The sequence below is a fragment of the Mastigoproctus giganteus genome, chromosome 1 (genome assembly GCF_048544385.1).
Source record: "Mastigoproctus giganteus isolate SK-2022 chromosome 1, ASM4854438v1, whole genome shotgun sequence".
Classification (NCBI taxonomy): domain Eukaryota; kingdom Metazoa; phylum Arthropoda; class Arachnida; order Uropygi; family Thelyphonidae; genus Mastigoproctus; species Mastigoproctus giganteus.
Genome location: NC_143575.1, coordinates 29,060,360 through 29,084,067, shown reverse-complemented (window position 1 = coordinate 29,084,067; position 23,708 = coordinate 29,060,360). Strand labels below are relative to the sequence as shown.

Below are 23,708 nucleotides of genomic sequence, written 5' to 3'. Positions count from 1 at the left end.
TGCACTTGCTACCACTCCTGTATGTTCTTCCCATTCTCTTTTCAGCTCAGACGAAGAAGCTTTACGGTTTTTAAAGCATAAGCCCTTCAAAACGCGGTCCTGTTTTACCGTAGAGACTCGTTTGCGTCCGGTTCCTTTTTTCCTATCAGCAGAACTAGTATTCTTGAGTTTTAAAAGAAATCTACTCATTGTCGACTGATTACAAGACACTCTATAAGCAATATGACGGGAAGAATATCCTTTCTCACGTAAAGCAACAATAGCACTCTTTCTTCATGGCGTCAACTGCACGTAACTCGCCATCCTGACACAAGCAAGGAAGGATTGCAACTCTTGCAGAGCATGCTTATATAACTGAAAGTAATAGCTGATGCAATAATACGTCATCGCCTACGCGTGTCAATCTGATGCAATCTGTAAGAAATATTGCCATAGATTTAACCCCCCCCCAGGGGGCTCACATCCGATGAGTATGGGCTTGGCACACCAAGGGTCCTGAGCTGGATATCAACATTCTTCTCTCTCTCTCTCTCTCTCTCTCTCTCTCTCTCTCTCTCTCTCAGGGTAACTCGGGATTTTTTTTTTTTTTTGCTGGTGCAGCATAAACCTCAGGCTTCCTTGCACCATATGGCTAATAATAATAATATACTTACGTTATTCGGATGACAATTACAATTTTAAGGGGTGATGCACTTTCTTTGAACACCAGTGTATATATTGTATATACATTTGTCATGGTAGGCCGCGGTGTCTAAACGCGGTGTTGAAGGTTTATAAATTGCCTTAGCCTGGAGTGGCAAACTTAATTTGTGATGCGATCTACTTTTTTCCTTCAAAATGTGCCGCGATCTACCATTGCAAAATTTCATTGCGCAAGGTGCACAAATCGAGGGATGACAGTATATTTAAAATTCGTCGTGATCGACCGAAATTAAATCCCTGATCGACTGGTAGATCGCGATCGACTCTTTGGCCACCCCTGCCTTAGAGCGTTTTTCTGTGATATGACGGGTTCTGCCCTCTATCTGCGAATAAGTGAAACGTGTCATACGGCGTATGATAGAAACCAGTTTTGATCTCTGTGTTTTCCAAATAGTAAATTAATTAGGGAGCGTCAAAGGTGTGATTTATTGCGGTGCAGAACCCCAAAATCGCGGCAGGGCTTCCCTCGGACCAAAGCAGTTATTGTAAGGAGTAAAATAATTTTTTTGCTATTAATATTTATGCAGACTACTTAAATCTTTCCCCCTTAATTTTGGGAGCTATTGAGAAATTGAATTTATTGAAAGGATAAGCAATAAAAAATATGTTTACTAAATTTAAAGATAGTGGGAAGGTATTTAATTCAATTATAGGTCTTTTAGTTCCGTGTTTCTTTGGATGATATTGAGTATAAGAACTGCCGATCTGAGATCGAGAAAATTCGTTTTTTTTTTTTTTTTTTTTTTTATCAAATCTCTTACAGGAGGGAAACTCAACAGCTCATTTCCTCAGCTGCATTCCTGCTTGTAGTATCCTTAGTTTATAGACTAAAAATGGAAGTGACAAATCTTAATCTTTTTCAAATTTGGCAAGGAGGGAGAAAGGAATCGGGTATTTCATTGATCAGTCTGTTTTCCACTGGCCCTGATAATATAAAGACAGAGAAATAGTTAAGTTGTATAGAATTTTTTTTTAAAATTCATTTATATTTTATAAATAAATTTATATATTCATTTATATATTATATATTATAATTTATATTTTATTTCTATTTATATTTTAGTTCATTTTATATTTTATAAATAAATTTATCTATTCATTTATTTATATTTATATATTATAATTTATATTTTATTTCTATTTATATTTTTAGTTCATTTATATTTTATAAATAAATTTATCTATTCATTTATTTATATTTATATATTATAATTTATATTTTATTTCTATTTATATTTTAGTTCATTTATATTTTATTTCTATTTATATTTTAGTTCATTTATATTTTATTTCTATTTATATTTTTAGTTCATTTATATTTTATAAATAAATTTATCTATTCGTTTATTTATATTTATATATTATAATTTATATTTTATTTCTATTTATATTTTAGTTCATTTATATTTTATTTCTATTTATATTTTTAGTTCATTTATATTTTATAAATAAATAAAATTTTAGTATATAATCATGAATAACTGTGAATGACTAGAGAAGTTTAAAACTACAGTAATTTACACAAGGATTCACTATTGCAATAGTATTTATGAGCTGTCAGCTTGATTTTGGATATGTGGAATTTCAGAAGTTTCCCATATGCTTAATGGTATGTTTTTGGTAGGTAACTAGGCATCCATTAGTGAGATAAGAAATGCAAAAAAAAGGGATTAATGTTATAAATCTGAAAATTTTAAGAGCGTCAGATAGGATATACAAAAGTTGGTATTTACTCTTAGTGCAAATACATAATTTTCTACTTTACTAAAGGAGAAAATTAAATTTGCTACAAAATCAAAATAAATTCTCTTACCTGAAGTTCTTTAACTCTTAAAATTTTCAAAATGATAATGCAGTTTTATTCATATTTGATTATGTTATTTGATAGAATGCATATTTTATATTCATTTTAAAAATTTTATTTATCATAGGCATCATTTTGGGCATGCATCAATGATACACTTCAAGGTAAGGACATTTAAATATTTTCTTGAAATAAAGTACTATTCCCAAAATTTTACAAAACACGTAGTATGAAAAAAATAATGAAAAAAATATGAAAAAAATAAAAATGATATGCACTTGATTTTGTCAATATGTAATTATTGATTCCAGAATTTGTTTATTTATTATTATTATATTTATTTACATTTATTTATTATTATTATATTTATTTACATTTATTTATTATTATTATATTTATTTACATTTATTTATTATTATTATATTTATTATTATTTTTTATTTTTTTCAGTAAACTTTTCAGTTGTATTCTTTAGGCAATGGTGTGATAGTATGGTTGTGTTGGTGGAAACATTCTGCTGGCCCCAAGCCCACACATTTGACTTATATTGATTATGGGAGGGGTTGTGTTTAGCATTAGTAGAGGCACATGATGCAAGAAAGCAAGCTTATACAGCATCAGCCAAAAAAAAAAAAAAAAAAAACCACCTCTTCCCATTTCACTGATCCATTCATTCCAAATGGTTGTCTAGTTCTGCCTTGAATTTATTTAAGTTATCAACTTCCACAACAGATGGAAGTTTGTTCCAGCAATCACCTATCCTCTGGCTAAAGGAAAACTTCTACACATCTATTCTACAATTGTCTTTCCTCAGTTTGAATCTGTGTCCCCTCAAGTTTGCAATCTGAGCAAGAGGAAGAATCCCATCAGCATTAAGCCTGCTCAATCCATTCAAGGCCTTATACACCTCAATCAGATTGCCTCACAGGTGCCTAGTCTCCAGAAGCTGCAATTTGCAGAACTTAAGCATTTTTTCATAAGAGCACCCCACTGTTCCCTTCACCAGGCTTGTTGCCCTTCTCTGTACTTGTTCTAGCAACTCTACATCCTTCCTAAAATGAGGCTTCCAGATCTGTATGCAGTACTCAAGGTGGCTTGACCACTGCCTTATACAAGGGAATAATCACATCCTTATCCCTGACAAGACCCCATGACCTACTCTGGCAACCTCTCTGCACTGTCAGAAAACTTCATATCTGACTGCAGAATTACCCCAAGGTCTCTTTCATTCTCCACTATCCTGAGTGTAACACCATATAGTTGGTACATTTCTCTTGGGTTACTAATACCCATACGCAGTACTTTGCATTTGTCAATGTTAAACTTCATTTGCCACTTCTCATCCCATCTACCCAACTTTTCCAGATCCTGTTGCAGCAGAATACAGTCATTACTGTTATTAACAACCCTGCCAACCTTTGTATCATCTGCAAACTTTGGCATTAAGCTTGATATACCTTCATCAATATCATTGATAAATATAAAAAACAACAACGGTTAAACACCGAACCCTGAGGGATACCACTAATAACATTAGTCCATGTAGAGCAGTACCCATTGATCGCCACTCTCTGTCGTCTCCCACTTAACCATCCTTTTATCCATTGTAACAACTTGCCCTTCATGCCATACTGCTCCAATTTGTACTGTAGTCTTTTGGATATGGGGAATTTCAGAAGTTTCCCATATGCTTAATGGTATGTTTTTGGTAGGTAACTAGGCATCCATTAGTGAGATAAGAAATTCAAAAAAAGGGTGAAAATGATGTAATGTGCAACAGTATCAAAAGCTTTCCTGAAATTCAATTATATGATATCAAAATTATTTTTTGCATCCAGTTCCTTTGTGACCACATCATATTATTCAATCAAATTGGTCAGACAAGACTTCACAAACCTATGCTGTGTCTGAATTATTGCTGCCGTCTTGTCTAAATGTTCCCGCAATACTTCTTTAACCAGTAACTCCATGTATATCTTAGTGCATTTGCATCATTTATACACAGCCAATTATAGATTAGCAAATTTGCAATAGCGGCATCGTTTAAGTTACATCTCATATTGTGAATACCTTCACGACGAGTTGCCATGACATTGCACTACTTCGAATAAGTAACGCTTCACCCAAAGGAGAAGACTGTTGTTACTTATTCTCAGTTGATACCACCACCCAGATGGCACCGTTTTGAAATATGGTATGGGATAATAGTTCTCGGTTATCCTCATACTATCCCTATTAGACTAAGAAAAGCAATAAAGATGTAGGAAGGTGATAGTAGGAGAGGTAGAGGAAGGAAATGCCGTAGAAAGAAGAAAGGGACAGTTTCTCCTTCAACTCGCACACAAATCTCATATATTCCTCGAATAGGCAACGCTTCCCCAGTAGAGAAGATTGTTGTTACCTATTCGAGGAAACTCAGTGGCCATCAAGCCTCCCAGACGGCACCGTTTCAGGGCTATTTTGTATATGTGTGGGATAATAGCTCAACTATCCACTTGTCCCTATTAGACTTAGAAAAGCAAAAAGGTAGAGGGAAAGTAATAGTAGGAGTGGAAGAGGAAAAGAAACGGTGTAGAAGAATGAAAGGGACAGTAACTCCTTCAACTCACACCACTCAAAAACTCATAAACTCCTCAAATAGGCAACGCTTCCCCAGTGGAGAAGGTTATTGTTACCTATTCTTGGAAACTCCGGACATCATCAGGCTCCCCCTGGTGCCGTTTCAGGGCTTTTTGGCCCTTCTTCGGTGGATGGGTAGGTACCCGAGTGATGTAATGATGACAAAACAGTTGTGAAGTATATCTCCACAATATGAGAGATGCCTGATGGTATGATATAAGTTAGGACTCTAATGCATTAAGGGCTTATGCCTCAAGCTGCGAAAGAGTTAGGCTATGTATATCTTAGTGCATTTGCATCATTTATACACAGCCAATTATAGATTAGCAAATTTGCAATAGCGGCTTCATTTAAGTTACATCTCATATTGTGAATATGAGATGTAAATGATACAAATGCACTAAGATATACAAAGTCTAACTCTTTCGCAGCTTGAGGCATAAGCCCTTAATGCATTAGAGTCCTAACTTATATCATACACCATCAGGCATCTCTCATATTGTGGAGATATACTTCACAACTGTTTTGTCATCATTACATCACTTGGGTACCTACCCACCCACCGAAGAAGGGCCAAATAGCCCTGAAACAGCACCAGGGAGAGCCTGATGATGTCCGGAGCTTCCAAGAATAGGTAACAATAGCCTTCTCCACTGGGGAAGCGTTGCCTATTCGAGAAGTTTTGAGTTTTTGAGTGTGTGAGAAGGAGTTACTGTCCCTTTCATTCTTCTACACCATTTCTTTTCCTCTTCCACTCCTAGTATTACTTTCCCTCTACCTTTTTTGCTTTTCTAAGTCTAATAGGGACAACTGGATAGTCAAGTTATTATCCCACACAAATACAAAATAGCCCTGAAATGGTGCCGTCTGGGTGGTGGTATCCACTGAGAATAAGTAACAACAGTCTTCTCCTTCGGGTGAAGTGTTACTTATTCGAAGTAGTGCAATGTCGTGGCAACTCGTCGTGAAGGTATTCACAATATGAGATGTAACTTAAACGATGCCACTATTGCAAATTTGCTAATCTATAATTGGCTGTGTATAAATGATGCAAATGCACTAAGATATACATAGTCTAACTCTTTCGCAGCTTGAGGCATAAGCCCTTAATGCATTAGAGTCTAGTAACTCCATTATTTTCCCTGGAACAGAAGTCAAACTAACAGATCTGTAATTATTTGTGTCACACTTTGATCCTCCTTTGTGAATTGGAGATACATTTGCACATCTCCAGTCTGTGGGGAGTTTCCCCGAGTCCAAGGATGCTCTCATAATTATAGCTAAGGGTTTGCCTACTTCCTTTGCTGCCTCCTTTAATATAACTGGATAGATCCCATCCACCCCAGGTGAATTTCTTATGTTTGTTTAACTTCAACAATTTCTCCTCCACTTTGCTCTCAGTTATTACAAAATCATTTAACTCCCTGTTAGAATTTGATAAACATCTGGCCCTCTCCTTCTTGAATAGCTCCTCATGTGTAAATGTAGATGCAAAATACTCATTTAGTTTGGCAGCTATCTGAGAATGATCACCCACAGTCAAACCATTAATATCAAGTGGACCAATCTGATTCATCCCCTTCTTTTTAGAGTCACATTATAATTGATTGTCCAGATTTTAGCAATATCCGTTTCACTGCTTTTAATCATCTGACTGAGCTGTATACACTCAGTCAGATTTTATCTGACAATGACCATGTGTCTGCTATTTTTAGCTTTTATAAATCAATAAAGGTTTTTACTTGTATTTAATATTTACTTGTTATTGTTATTTCTTTATTGATTTATCTTTTTGCATTTTATACCTTTGTTATTTTATATTTTGACATGGTGACCTAAGTAATTAGGTCAGTGAAACAAATTTTTATATATCACCTGGTTGTGGCGCATTATAGCCTTAGTTGCTAATGCGCCAATAAAACCCAAGAACCAACCAACCAACCTTTTAGAGTTTATATAAGTAAAGAAGTCTTTCCTGTTTTCTTTGCATCCTTTGCCAAAGCAAAGATTTTTCATAATCTGCCTTCGCTTGCCTAACATACTTTGTGACTTGATTGCAGACTAGCTTGTATCTACCATAGGCTTCTGTGTCGCCTGACAATTTATGTGCATCCCATGCCTTTTCCTTCTCTGCCACAAGTCTCATTAGTTTATCTGGCATTCATTTGGGCCTGAACTTAGAGCAGTATTTCTTAGTTGGAACAGAAAGCCTAGTAGCTTCCAAAATTATTTCCTGGAATGCTTCCCATTTAGAATTTGCTGTTGGTAACATCATCAGTTGGTCCCATTGTATAGAACCTAAAAAATCTCCGAGACCACTGTAGTCGCCTTTATGAAAGCAAAAACTCTATCCTTTACCCCTGATGGTAGTTACATCTTTAAGAAATCCCATATCAGTACACTATGATCGCTGCTACCTAGTGGTTCTTTTATTTGTAAATTCTTAATGCATGAATAATCACTGCTGATAATCACATCAAGAGCATTACTCCCTCTTGTTGCCTCTCTAACATGCTGCTGTAGAAAACAATCATCCAATAAATCCCCAAAAGCCTTGCAAGTGTACGAGTGACCAACCCACAAGTTTAACTTCCCAGATACAGACTGGGAAGTTAAACTCTCCCATTATAAAACACTCTGATTTACTGGCCCACTCTATTTCTCTGTATAATTGTTTATTGTACTTATCAGAGTCATTAGGCCTATAACAAACTCCTACCCTCATTTTTGCTTTCCCAGTGCTTATGTCACACCAAACTGACTCAACATTGCACTGTCCATCTATGTCAACTGGATGCACTTTCTTAGATTTTATGTGTTTCTTAACTAACAGCATAACCCCCTCCTCCTTTCTTATCCTGTCTATCCTTTCTGTACACATTGTACCCCCCAAATTCCAATTCTGCATCCCTTATATCTGAGTGGCACCAAGTCTCTGATATCCCAACAATATCCACCTTGGATGTCTTAACCAGCATTTCAAATTCATCAGATTTGTTTATTATACTCCTGGCATTGGTGTACATGCAAGTATACATGCACCTGTTCTTACTCTTAGTTACTCTAACACAGCCCATGTATTTACTTGTTTCATGATTCCCAGCAGTTCCTGAAATCCCCGGCATCTGGCTTTCTGGGCTGCTGCTCATTCCAATAGAAGCAGTGCAAGAATCATTTCCACCTCTGCCATTGGTTACTGTTAACCTATTAGTCTTCGAATCCTCCTAAGCTTGCAGTTTTCTGACTCATCTAACATTGCCTCGATAACATCAGCAAATATTCTTGCACCCTTTCTATTTAAGTGTATCCCATTGATTGCATGAAATTTTGCCATAAGCTATTGTATTCATCAGTTGACAAAGATCAGGAATGTTTAAAAGGGTAGCATTAAATAACTTTACTTAGTGACCAGCATGGTAATATCACTAAAACGTATGAAAAGACCTATGAAAAAGAAAACACTAAACCACATAACAATTACTGCAAATTTTTGTTGCAGTTAGGGTTGAAAGTTACAAGGTGCAATTCTGTTCCTGTGTACCAAGCCACCTGATATTCAAAATGAAATTAATAAAAAATAAGTAAAATAAAAAAGAAGCAGTGCAATTGCATGATCCTCACCTGCCCATGGAGATACATGTCCACTCCTGCCAAAGAATGATTGCTGCTATGAACTCCAAAAAAGTATATAGGGACAGCATTGACATTTCTTTAGATAGCAGTCAGTGACTAAAATATAATCCTTTTTGACATCCCAGTTTGGACCCTGGCATTGTCCTAATATTCCAAGGCACAGTCTTCCAATTTGACCATCATAAACTGAAACTTTTTCTGAATTAAAAGCTTTGAATATATGTTCTCTCATATATGAGATGGCACACGAAATATTGACTCATTTAAATGTTTCCTAAGAAAGTCATTTATTTGTTAATTGTTACCATTACCAATGTTATGAATTTTCATGCTCATATTCTTGAAAATATTATTATTTTACCAGATGTTCAGTATGCCCTCCATTTTGATGAATAGGTTCCTGAAGGCATATGCTAATGTTTTTAATCATATGCCAACACATCTGTTTCAGTTTCCCGAGACAATGGAACAGTCATGGTTCTCAGTTCATGTGTGAAGCAGGTTTCCTACAGAACTTCTCTTTGGAAAAATCCCACAAGATTAAGGTTCTCATTTCTTTAGAGTCACATGGGTTCAAGTCTGAACTTAGGTGGCCAGAAATATCCACAGTTATTATGATCATGTTAATGGTATGACAATATGCAAAAGCCAAAAACAGTGTGCACCATCTTACATAAACTATTGGATGTCTGTGGGAAGCTGAGTTTCCATGAACTTCAATAGAAAATCATCCTGAAGCATATGCAGGTACTGCTATATGTTAACAGTTTCATTGAAGAAGGGTCTATGACTTGACAGGGGCTACCTATACGGCCACTTTCATTCCATGGCTACTCTTCTTGTGAAGCTAGCAAGGAGGTTCTTTTGCCCAAAACCAAATGTTCTGCTTTTTTGCAACCCCTTCTGGTGGAAAATAAGCTACATCTGAAAACCAGAGATGCTATGTTAACACTTCATAGAATTCAGTGAAGTTCTGAATTTAAATGTATTATTATTCCTGTAGTACAATTAATAACTTGTAATTTGTGCTAAAATATAACATCAGTTATTCAAACATCACTGATACACATTTGTAAAAATTATTATTAATAGTTAAAGAGTAAGTATCCCCCACTCATCAAAAGTCTTTTATAGACATTTTGCTTCATGTAATTGTATTATGTATGTGTGTGTGTGTCATGTATATCCCCCACTCATCAAAAGTAGACGTCTTTTATAGACATTTTGCTTCATGTAATTGTATTATGTATGTGTGTGTGTCATGTATATATGTACACATTTTTTCTCCCTTTTATTTACAGAAATACAAATAGGAGAAGGTTGGATAGGAAGACCTTGCTGTCATCTTCCCCAAGCACTCAGATGCCGCTTAACATGTTTAAAAGTAAATCTTGCCTATGATTTTGTATAGTATGATTGCTCACTGATATTTTCTGTCTGTCTCTTTATGTATAGTTTTAAGAAAATCAAGAATAATTGGTGTTTCTTGGGTTTCTACTTTAAATGAACAGAGTCATCAAGAAAATACAACAGTTTTGAATGTGTACATTTTTTGATATATTACACTGGTATTTCTGTGTTTGAGATCATTAAACACATAAGACAGAATTTTATCATGCAAGCAAAAACATTCAGCATATGATCCCTGTGTAGCCAAGACCATCACCATGTCATTTAATGTTTACCCTGCCAGTGTTTCTTGAAGGGCTCCTCCATAGCCAGGTGGACAGGAGCAGCAGTGCATAGCACACGCTTCTTGATTAGACCAGGGTTCAAGCCCGTGCCCACCAAATACGGAGGATGCGGAAAGGTCAGGAAATGGTCACCACATATCCCTGGAGAAATATGGCCTTAGTTGCTAATGCTCCTAAAAACCAAATAACAAACAACAAACAGTGTTTTTTGATTTTATTTGTTTCTTGAATTAATAAAATTGCGTGGATAGGAAAAGAAGAGGTAGTGATGGCTCTAAAAGGTGGACCACATTTGATTGCTACAGGTGGCAGCAATCAAAGTGATTTTGAACTGTATCCCATTGTGGTGACCTTTTCATAATAAAAATCATCAAATCAGAAGCACCTTGCTCACAGTGCCAACATTAGAAGGTGACTCTGCAGAGAACAACACTCTTGTCATCATCTTCTGAACAATCTGAAAGTGTGTATGATTCCTTCAAAAAAATTGTCTGGCACTTAGTGTTGATAATGCACTTGTTATGGTGAGCCTTAAAACTGGAGTAGCAATGATATTAAAAGAGAGGATTGAGCACTTGATGGTAATAGACTGTCCTTGTCATCTAATTAATTTGTGTGCTGAAAAGGAAGCTGCATGCCTTGTGAAAGTGAATGAATAATTTGTGAAAATTTACTGCTATCTAGGAAGAGATGTGCTAAAAGGAAAGTTACATTCAAACAATTTTAACTGATATATCCTACTGATGTAAAAAAAAGATTTTAAAGCTTGTATATGTTATATGTTGGCTGTCTTTGGTTAAATGTGTAACTAGACTAGAAGAACAGTGGCAGTCTTTGATAGGTCTATTTAAAGGAGAGATTAGAAGTGTTCAGAAAAGCCATATGAGCTCAATTCAGAATTACCAAATTGAAAAGTACATGTGATCACTAGTCAGTGCCATTGACTCATATCCAGTTCATGATCCAAAAGAAGTTTTGAAAGAAGCCAAATTAATGAACCCCTCAAGAAAATGAATTTTTGAATTACACACTTCTGGTAAAAGCAATCTGAAAAAGGCCAAGCAAGCTGATAATCATAGGATTGTTATCCTCACTTGTGCAGAGTCTGTTTTGTTTCTCTCTTCTGGCTTGAATAAAAATATTTGCTTATTTCTTTTTTGTGTTATGCCTATGTTTGAAAATCCAAACACAGCTCTTTACCCATCATGAATTGATGACACTGTGGACTTTGAAATGGGCTGACAATTATTTGTAACATCGACTTGGACACTTTAACCTGAACTTTGAACTGTTTTCGATATGCATCTATTTTTGTTTCACTTTAATGTATATATTTTCATGTCATCCTAGAGGGTCTTCCCACCCTGTAATTGGCCAAAAACAAGATAGGGCATATATTAGAGTTATATAAATTATCTGGATATTAGATAGCGCCTAATACAATAAAAAATACCTATGCACTTGAGATTATTATTCCTAGATACATTAAAGAATGTTATGTGCAAATTTGTTTTGCCAACAATTTTCAAATCTTTCACTTCTGTTTTGAAAGTTGATTACAATAGCTGACTAAACCAAAAAGGATGATTCTGACTTAGTCATAGGCATTTCTACTGCGAAGGTCATGGAGAGTCTAAAATAAGAAGTGAATATTTTGTTCCTTTGTTCAGTGAGGGTGCAGCATTCATATAAATGTGGAAGTAGCACAAATTCCATAATTTAACAGTGCTCATTTTCAAATTGTGGAAATTTTTTTTGAAAAAAAAAGTTTCCAGTACTTCTTGGTGTCATTAAAGATAAAGAAACTGATGAAGCAATAGATCTTTTGCAGCATCAGTTCAGTCAATTTCAGTGTGGGAACATACCAGACACTATTATGAAATAAAAAAACAGCTAATGTACATTGGTCCTTGGTTGGGAACTGAAAAGTGCATATCAAATATTACAGATTATCAAAAGTTATGCTTGGTATTTAACAATTCCACATAGCATAGTGTGGCACCTCCGTAGCCAGGTGGGAAGGTGCAGCAGTGCGTAGCACACGCTTCTTGATTAGACTGGGGTTCGAGCCCATCACCACCAAATACGGAGGATGCGGAAAGGTCGGGGAATGACCATCGCATATCCCGGAGCAATATAGCCTTAGTTGCTAATGCTCCTAAAAACCAAATAACAAACAAACAATTCCACATAGCAATGCTGAATGTGAGAATGTTCAGCCAGGTAAGAAAAACAAAACTGAGTTCAGACCTTCTCTTTCTGGTGAAGCTTTGGAAAGATGTTAGACAGCCAAGTTTAGTAGTGTCACTGTTAAGAACAAAACTTTGACTCAACATTTGTGAAGAGGACAGAATCTTCTACAGTATCTTTCTTGAAGCAATCAAAATCAGTTAATATCTAATAGAATAGCCAATAGCAAATCCATAGACAGAAGTGTTATGTAAGCTAATGTTTATAAGAATACTGTACTTTTGCCAATGAAATTTTAATTTCTAGTACAGTGTGGACTTCAAAAACCTTCTCTTTTCCAGGGAGAAAAAAAGTATGTTTTGGGGGGGGGGGGCACTTTTTTTTTCTCTCTTCTTTCCTGTTTTGGCCCAAAAACGTCTCCATTTCCCCTATTTACAAATGCCTGATCTCCAGCTTTTGAAAGTCAAAAGTCTGCAGCTATATATGCGGTATCAGAATTCTTTGCATTCAGTTTCTTCATAACAACCTCATAATAACTAATCAGATTTTCCAGGCATGATGATGATGTACCCTTAACAGATCCATGCTGGGTCACCGTACTCCATTGCTGTCAAGTTGACCTTGCATTACGTCTTTAATTATCAACTGCATTATATTCCCTGGCATAAAAGTTAAACTTACCAATCTGCAATTAATCACTCACCCTTTAAACCACCTGTGTGACTATCCAGGCGTCTGATTTACTTTTTGCTGAAATAATTTATTTTCCTGCTTCCTTTTAGTTATCATAAAATCATTTAACTCACAATCAGTAACAAACTTCTGGTATCCCGTATCTTTATGTACAATGAAGATTAATATATATAATGTAGATTTAAAGTGTTTAATCAGTTTTTTTAAGTGACTTGTGCAAAGTTATCAATAATTATGTTATTCATATCAAGAGGAACAATGTTATTTATTACTTTCTTTCCGGTGGTAAATAAAAAATGAATTCTTTGCAATCTTACCCAAAGGCTTCTTGTGACCTGCCTTTATGTCAAGAGTTTTAATATTCATTTCAATGCAGCCAAAGCATGGTTTTCTTTGCACCATGATCAGCATTAGTAGTGGCAAGCGATGCAAGAAAGCAAGCTTATAAAGCATCAGTCAAAAAAAAAAACAAAAAAAAAAACAACCACATCTTCCATTTCACCTATTCATTCCCTCCAGTAGTTTGTCTAGTTCTTCCTTGAATTTATTTAAGCTATCAAATTTCTAAAGGCGAATTTGTGGTTTGAGCGAGAGAAAGAATCTCATCAGCATTGAGCTTGCTGAATCCATTCAAAGCCTTAAGCACCTCAATCAAATCACCTCGCAGATGCCTAGCCTCTAGATGCTGCAATTGCAGAATTGAAGTCTTTCTTGATAAGAATGCCCCTTTGTTCTCTCACCAATCTCATTGCCCTTCTCTGTTCTCATTCTAGCAGCTTTACATCCTTCCTAAAATGTGGCGTCCAGAACTGTATGGAGTACTCAAGATGCAACCTAACCAGTGATCTGTACAATGGGATAATCAACTCCTTATCTGTGCTAGCAAAGTATATCATTGACAAAACCCCTGGGCTGTTATGGCAACAGCCTGTCTTCATCGCTCAGACAACTTCATATCTGACTGCACAATTACCCCAGATCGTTTTCATTTTCCACTACTCTGAGTACCAACTGTGTAGTAACACAGTTAGTACTCAGGGTGTAGTACGTATCAACTGTGTATTACCACACAGTTGGTACATTTCTCTTGGTTATTGCTACCCATATGCAGTACTTTGCATTTGTCAATGTTAAACTTCAGTTGCCACTTCTCATCCCATCTGCCTAACTTTTCTAGATCCTGTTTCAGTAGCATACTGTCATTAAACACCCTGCAAACCTTTGTATCATCAGCAAACTTGTAGATTAAGCCTGATATGCCTTCATCAATATCATTGATAAATATAGAAAACAAAAATGGGCCCAACACCAAACTGTTGGGGACTCCACTAATGACATTAGTCCACAAAGAGCAATGTCCATTGATTACTACTTTGTCTTCTCCCACTCAACAATCTCTTTATCCATAGCAGCAACTTGCCCTTAATGCCACACTGCTCCAATTTGTACAGCAGCCTTTTATGTTCAACAGTATCAAAAGCTTTCCTGAAATTCAGGTATATTATATCAAAATTATTTTTTTGCATCTAGTTCCTTTGTGACCACATGATAATATTCAATCTGATCAGACAAAATTTCCCATTAACAAATCCATGCTGCGTCTGTAGTATAATTGCAGCCTTGTCTAGATGATCCTGCATAACTTCTTTTATCAGTGACTCTGTTATTTTCCCTGAAACAGATGTTAAACTAACAGGTCTGTGATTATTCGTGTCACCCTTTGATCCCCCCTCTGTAAACTAGGGATACATTCATACATCTCCAGTCTGGGACTTTCCCTGAATCCAAGAATGCTCTCATAATTATGGCTAAGGGTTGGTTTACTTTCTTCGCTGCCTTCCTTAATGTAACTGGATAGATCCCATCCACCCCAGGTGCCTTTCTTTATGTTTAACTTCAACAATTTCTCTTCCACTATCCTTTCAGTTATTACAAAATCATTTAGCTCCCTGTTAGAATTTGATAACCTTTTGGCATCACCTTCCATAAAGAATTCCTATTGTGAATGTAGATGAAAAATACCCATTCAGTTTGTTAGCAATCTGAGCAGGATCATCAACAGTCAAACCATTGATATTGAGTGGACCAATACGATTTATCCCCTTCCTTCTAGTGTTTATATAAGTAAAGAAGTCATTGCAGTTTTTCTTTGCATCCTTTGCCAAAGATTTCTCATTATCTGCCTTCGTTTGCCTGACTTCCTTTGTGACTTGATTACAGACTGGTTTATATCTACCATAGGGTTCTGTGTCGCCTGATAATTCATACGTATCCCATGCACTTTTCTTCTCTGCTACAAGTTTCATCAGTTCATCTGACATCTATTTAGACCTATACCTTGAAGAATATTTCTTAGTTGGTATGAAAAGTCTAGTAGCTTCTATGATTAATTCCTTGAATGCTTCCCATTTATAATTTGCTGATGGTAACATCAGTTAATCCCACTGTTTAGTGGGATTAACTGATGAAATTATCTTAAAATTGTTTTTAAACTGTCTGAGACCACTGTCACTATCTCTATGAAACAAAAACACTTCCCTTTACCCTTAATGTTAGTTACATCTTTAAGTACATCTTAAATTAATACACTGTGATCACTGCCACCTAGCGGTTCTTCTATCTGCAGATTCTTAATGCATGAATAATCACTGCTGATAATGAGATCAAGAGTATTATTCCCTTTTGTTGCCTCTCTAACATGCTGCTCTAGAAAAATTGTCATCCAATAAATCCACTAAAATCTTGCTAGCCTGTGAGTGACCACTCCACAAGTTCCAGTCAATATCTGGAAAGTTAAAATCCCCCATTATAAGACATTAGTTGTACTCATCAGAATTATTAGGCCTATAACACACTCTTACTCTCATTTTTTGCTTTCCCAGTGCTTATTTTACACCAAACTGACTCACCATTGCATTTGCCACCCATATTAACTGGATGCACTGTCTTAGATTTTTTGTGCTTTTTAACTAAGAGCATAATCCCTCCTATCCTGTCTGTCCTTTCTGTAAGCAGAGTTTGGGGGGGACCATGTGCCAATTGACAACCAACACTGTACACTGTCCTATATATATACATTATACTTCACATATTCAAATTCTGCATCTCTTATATCTGAGTGACACCACGTTTCTGAAATCCCAACATCTGCATTTGTTGCAACTGAATTGCAACAAATGCAAAAGTGCAAAATGTGCAAAAGTGTCAGAGCAATTGCAACAAATTACATTTGATACAATAGTTGACCTCTGACACTTTTTTTCAAATAGGGATGGTTGCAATCATTATTTGACTAATGTTACTCTTAAACAAATGGAATATGATTGTAGTTTATTTAGAGAATAATGTTATTCTTATATCTGAATGAGTTCAGCAGACAAACCATATTACTAGAAAACGACCCAACTGAACACTAACAAGAAAATTAAAAATCTTAACTGGATTATTAATGCAGTTAAATCAATAATTTTATTTGTGCTGCCACTTTATTAGGTACACCTATCTAGTAGTGTGTTGAGCCTCCATTAGCCTTCAAAACAGCCTGAATTCTTCTAGTCATGGATTGAACAAGATGCTGAAAACGTTGTGCAGGAATGGAGTACCATACAGACATGAGTGTGTCACGCAGTTCCTTGAGATTTGACAGAGGTGTAGGCCTGCAGCAAACAGTCCTTTCCAGCTTATCTCAAAGATGTTCAATAGGATTGAGATCCGAGACTGAGTGGGCCACTGCAGCAAAGAAAAGTCATTGTCATGTTCCTGGAACCATTCCATAGTGATTCGGGCTTTGTGCACCATTGCATTATCCTGCTGGAAGTAACCATCTGACTGAGGATAAACTGTCAACATGAATGGATGCACTTGGTCAGCAACAATCTTTAGGTATGATGTGGCATTCAGACGTGAATCTATGGGTATTAATGGACCCAACATGTGCCAAGAAAACATTCCCCCACCACCTTGCACAGTAGACGTCAGATATGACGGGTCGATGGATTCATGTTGTTTTTGCCAAATTCTGAGCCTTCCATCAACATGATGCACCAGGAACTTGGACTCGTCAGATCAAGCAACTGTTTTCCAATCCTCGATAGTCCAGTGCTGGTGTTGCTATGCCCACAGGAGGCATGCTCTCTTGTTCTTCATTGATAACAAAGGTACACGATGTGGCTGTCGTAGCCCATTCGCAACAAAGTGCGACTAGTGGTCTGTTGCGATATTTTGTTCTGCACACCAAGGTTGTATTCTGATGTGATGTGCGACATCGTGGCCCGTCTGTTTGCTTGCACAATTCTAGCCATCCTCCTCTGACCTCTATCATCAACAAGCAATTTTCTTCCACAGGATTGCCATTGAGAGGATGTTTTCTGTTTGTTGCACCATTCTCGATACACCCTTGAAACTGTGGTGCGTGAAAAGTTCAGGAGAACTGCCGTTTCAGAGATGCTTTGTCCAGCACATCTTGCACCTACTACCATGCCACATTCGAAGTCTGTTAATCACTCCTTTTCCCCATTCTTGCTATGGTATGTATGCTTAACTGATACTAGAAATGTTGTTTTGCTGCATTTATATCCACAACTGTGGTCGTGTGACTTGCAATATTGTGGGACAAAGCATTTGTGTGCACAGCTGTGGTGTACCTAATAAAGTGGCAGCACAGTGTATATTGTAGTTTTTTGTTCATTTCATTGTATTTTTGTATACTTAATATATTTTATAGTTAATCTCTATATTAATTTCTTTTAGGCACAGTCAGTAAGAGATCTTTCATCAGTTTGTCGTCAGAGTGATGAAATTTCATTTTATACATGCCTTGAACAACAAGAAGGCAAGCATGTATTTATTGCTTTTTTATATTTTGATAGTCGATTTTGATAAATGGATATTTTATGATTAAAACTAACTTTCCTTGCAGAATAGTCCTCAGAAACAGCTAAGTTTTATGTTTTCTAACATAAGCTGTGATAAAAAAATATTTAACAGTTGTGCATAAAATTACTTTAAAAGGCGAAGTTGTTTTAAATTTTAAGTATATTTCTGAACATTTTTCAGTAATATTTCATATTATTTCTGGATTAACTCAATTCCCCCTTACAACTACAATCACTGGCCAAAAAATTAGGAACCTTTTGCAATTGGAACCAACAGATAATTAAATGTATGGTATGCAAATATAAGTTTTATTACATGGTATAATCACAGATTCCTTGGTATCAGATAAATACCGTGTGCTTTCCTGGGACTTCTTAGTTGATCCAGTCATTGTACAGGTTTTCTTTCTGATTTTCAGAAAGAAAGTGTTATTCTTGGAGCACATTTAGCAGGTGCCAGAATTGAGAAAACAGAGGAAATTACTGATGTGCTGAAAGCAACCATCTCAAAAGTATACAATGAGTGGAAAATGAAAGTAGAATGTAGCTATAAATAGAAAAAATGCGGTAGTAAGTCTGTACTCCAAGAACTATGCAGCAAATGATTGAAAAATTGAATTTAGGCAAAGAAATGCCTCATTTTCAACCAAATTATGTACCAGAAGGTGAAGAATCTGGGATTTGGTAGTCATGTCCCTATATAAAAGTCACTTCTTTCTGTAGAAAATGGAAAGATTCGACTGGAGTTGTGCTGCCAACACCAAGACACTGAACCAGTAGAAAAAGATTGTTATCTGATGAGTTTCAATTTATCCTTTTGCACCAATGGCAGGGTGAAAGTGTGTAGCGAACCAATGAAGCCATCATCCAGACTGTCGTGTGTCATGATACCACCTCCACTGTGCTAGCAGTTGGAGGTAGTATCATGGTATGGAGTATGCTCTGTTGGTAAGGACTTAGTCCACTCATACCTTTTAGAAGGTTGTGTTACTTCCAGTGAATATCTTTCTGTCATATTCGACCTTCTCCCCAAATGCTTCATTTTTACCCAGATTGTATTTAAAATGATTGTGGAACATTTCCAACAACTACCCTGGCCACCTAATTTTCCAGATCTGAATCCAATTGAGAATGTCTGGGATATGTTAGCTCGGCTTTGCATTTCCCTACTGACCATGGTGCAATATCTGACAAATATCATGATGGAAGAATGATCAGATCTGGAACTGGATTTCCTCAAACACATAGTCAAGTCAAAGTATTTTATTATTTTTTGGCGGGCTCCAGGGTTTCCCCTATTCGCCGCTGAAAGTAATCTATACATTGTGTACAATTTTTATAATGATTAATTATACATAAAAAGTACAATAATTAATTATACATAAAAAGACTATATACAATGATGGTACATAAATAAATACTGGGCTTCAGAGTCCAGCAGACTGATCAATACATCAGGTAAAAGTAATCCAAAGAAACAGTCTAGCATTTTACTGAACCTCAGGAGCAAGAATTCTTTTCCTCCGTTTAAACAATTTCTCTGCATAGGTGGAGAAGGCAGTATAATATTCAGAACAGTTAACCAATCTTGGCAGTTCGGAGCAGTCAAATACATTTGTGAGAAGTTGAAAGTCCAGTCTTAAATCATCATACAGGGGACAATGAAAGACGAGGTGCTCAACAGTTTCTTGAGCTTCCATGCCGGTATATAAAAATGTAACGTATAAACCAGGATCGAACTAGTCCATTTTCTTGTCGTAATCAACAACCTCGGGAAAAAAACTTAAAGGTCTCCCTACCCAAAGTAGAGGTAGACTAGGTATTTTGCCACGCTCTACAACATTCATCTCTCATTCTTCTTTTAATGTCTACATTTTCTTGCAAGTCAGTATTATATGTTATACCATTTACAATCGCAGGAACATTTTTTTCTTCTACAATATAAAAGATAATGTAACATTACTTCATATTGGATTGGCAGTCGATGACTGGGGACCTGGAGAGCAGCTGTAGAGACAGTTCGACAAGCTCTACTTACAGCGAGAAGAAAGAATCTTTGTGCTTGGGTAAGATATTTTTGAACAAGGGAGTTACTGATTCTGTATCCACAGGCCCCAGCCGCATAACACACAATTGGTATAAATATACAAGAGTAGTATAATTTAATGGAAGATTTCTTTACACCAAAAGTACTCCTGGTAATCTTAATAATTTTATAGGTCATAGCTTTTGTTTTCTGAAGTACATATTTTGCATGGTAATTAAAATTAAGACGGTCATCAAAATAAATTTCTAAGTATTTATGCTGCCGAATACTCCTAATCATTTCTCCATTCAACTTAATAACAGGTGGTCTATTCACATCAAGAGAGCCCTTTAGCAACATTTGTTAAACACATAGTGCAATTCATGCCAGAATGTGTACGGGCTGTAATTTGGGCAAAAGATAGCCTTACTAGATACTGAATTAAGGTCTCTAATTTTTTGGCCAGTGAGTGTATTTGTAAATCCAGTTATATACAGGATGATACGAATAATATTGGTCCAGCTGTTATCAATCTGGTCCTTTTAAGCAAAATTCAATCTGAAAAGAAAAGCAAATAACAAATTAAATTTTATGAACAGTAACAGCAGGCCCTATCATGGGACTCTCAATCTAAAAAGAAAAACAAATGAAAATTAAATATCAATAAAAATATTTAATGAAATTTTTGTCTTTCTTGCAGGAATTGGAACAGTATAAAGAAATAAGTGTACTGCTAGTTAAATATACTTAAATATCCCATAATCCTGTATCTTAAAATATTCTAATCTGATGCAAATTTAATCCAAAACAAAAAAATAAATAAATAAAATGAAATTCAAGTTTTTTTAGCTGAATGCTTCTCATAATGATTTGTTGTTACTTTTGTAGCTGGTGATATGTGCTGCAGTGCTGCAAATACAGTGGAATGCCAACATGCATGTAAAGAGGTATTTGCAACCTTCATGACTCCAAGTAGAGAAGTTCTTAATAATTCAATTGGTAAATGCTCACATCATAGTCCCAGAGTAATCCAGTGTATTAGTAACTATACTCATACGACTCCTGCTGAAAATCCCACACAGTGTTAGTATATGCATCAATTTTTATTTTATTTTATTTTTATTATTATTTTTTTTAATGTTGAAACTATTTTACAAAACATAGTTGGCACTGGGACTAAAATACTACAAATTGTGAATCTCAGTTCTTGTTAAAATAGTTTAAAATAAAAGTAAGGTTATAGTTCTTAAGTTTATTATCACTCTCTCATAAAGTTTTAAATTAATGCAGGGTGACATATAACTCATGGAAGCATTTTAATAATGAACAATCCTTTAAATTAAATGTTTGTTTTTATTTGTTTCACCTGAGTTTGAGAATCAACCTTGGAAAATTGAATTCTACCATCAGAACTAAAAAATGGACAAGTGGAGCGTGAAATGCAAAGTGACCATGGTAGAATTATATTTCACTAATAACTACTCTGTAATAATTGTTCAAAAGCGGATTTGGGCAAAATTTTGTTTGCAGTTATGTCCTGCAAAGAATTTAATAATTTGCTATGTTAAAACACACAGAACAACAAAGAGTGGGGCAAACTTAGTTTGCATTTTCTGAAAAAAAAAATAAAATAAAAAACCTTCAGTCGATTGCAGTTTATGCATTGCTAGAAAGTACCCATTCAGTTCCTCTTGATCAATAATGTCCTGCCCAATGGCAAACTTTATGAGATCTAATGTTCTGTTGCTTCCAAAATGTTGTTTCACTCCCTCATTATAGTTTCACCTGCCAAACTGAATATACTTCTCTCAGCTATTCTATTTATTCCTTAAATGCCTTATCATCTGATCTGAACCTGCCTGTTTAATATATCAAACCTGTTCCAACAAATATTGTTATAGGTGCATTATGGTCTTAGTAGCCCCTGCACCAACAAATCAAACCTTAAATGCCTTGATCAGGTCATCCCTGAGGTGACTGTGTCCATGCTCAGTAGTTTGTCTTTTTAAGATACTGCTCATAGGGATAATCCTTCTCATTCCCAACCTCAAGTTTAGTTCTTTTGGAATTCCGCCTCCTCTCTCTCTCTCTTGAAGTTCTATATTCTTTTTGAGGCTTACACTGCAATAAAAAAAAAACTTCAATTGCCATCTTTCAGACCATACCTGTAACTGGTTTAAGTCATTCTGAGCAGCATAGACTAGCATTGATTATTTACCATCATACCTACCTTTGAATCATTAACAAACATTGTAAGTTCCCCCTTATTATACCCTTCATTTGTATCATTGAGAAAACTCAGTAACAAGAGTAGTCTCAGTACCGAACCCTGGAGGATCTGACTAGTTACATTTTTCCACCCTGAAGAATACTCATTGATTGTCTCCCTTCATTCATATTTACCAGCCCCTGGTCCACTTAAGGATCTTCCTAGTAATGCAGGCACATTACAGTTCATACTATATCTTCCCAAATGAGTATGGTATATGACAGTTTTCAGCCAGTGCATTTTACAATTCAGAAAGATACCTTTCTATACTTCAATTTTTTTTTCCTGAAGCCATGCATTGCTAAATGCATAGGAAATTATCTTTATGCAGAATAAAACTCCACCACATTTCAGTATTCCTGTATGAAACTTATTGCTGCCTATACTGAAAATTGAATTTGTGTAATGTAAATGGTATAAAACTGATTAACCAACATTGCTTAAATAAATCTTGTATGTTCCAGAATATTCCAACGATACCCTTTTTAAAAATAGACAGTGGCTTTCAGATTCTCCTGTATATAAGAATGCACCACATTTCATTTATCTGTTTTGCTAATTTTTTACTACAAATTGCTATTTTGTGTTCACTATTAGATCTCCACTGCTGTGACAAATCTCCAAACACAGAATGCAGATCTACTTGCAAACGTGTTCTACATACACATACTACAACTCAAGAAGTAGTTGATGGTCTTATTCAAGGAGGATGTGGGGAACCCCTACCATCTGTAAGTGTTTTTAGGTTATTCAGTATACAGGGCCTTTAAATAAAAGGCACCAGGGTCTGTCTTGCTTGTTTTTAGGTTTAGGCTATTTGTTGTCTGGACCTTTTTTTGGTCATATTTGGACTGAAATTTTTGAATTTTTTTAAAAATTTGACTGGGTTACCATTTAGATTTTATGATTTTCTACTTTAAAATTTTGCCTAATCAACTTTTTTTTTAATCAGTGGGAAATTTTTTTCCTACCTTTTGGTTTAGTCCAAAAATATCATTGCTGTGTTCCTGAAATGAACATAAACTTATTTTTATTTGAACAAAACAAATTTGTTGTTTGTTACACACTCTGATTGTTGTGTTCATAATTTTTTTCTTCTTCAAATAAGGTTTTTGCTCTCTTAAGAAACACACAATTGATGTTTTTAGACTGAACCGAGGATGGGGAACAACCTTCCCATTAAGAAAAATACAGATGAGGCAAA

At 35.6% G+C, this 23,708-nt stretch overlaps 1 protein-coding gene across 1 annotated transcript in view; it reads left to right on the top strand.

The window, feature by feature from the left end:
* LOC150090666 (reversion-inducing cysteine-rich protein with Kazal motifs-like) overlaps positions 1-23,708 on the top strand; it is a 234,509-nt gene that overhangs the window by 68,403 nt on the left and 142,398 nt on the right. Inside the window, exons 4-8 of the mRNA XM_090388252.1 lie at positions 2,634-2,670; positions 10,060-10,142; positions 18,085-18,166; positions 21,124-21,318; positions 23,102-23,235. Of these exons, the coding sequence (XP_090244378.1) occupies positions 2,634-2,670; positions 10,060-10,142; positions 18,085-18,166; positions 21,124-21,318; positions 23,102-23,235 (531 nt within the window). The remainder of the gene's footprint in view (positions 1-2,633; positions 2,671-10,059; positions 10,143-18,084; positions 18,167-21,123; positions 21,319-23,101; positions 23,236-23,708) is intronic.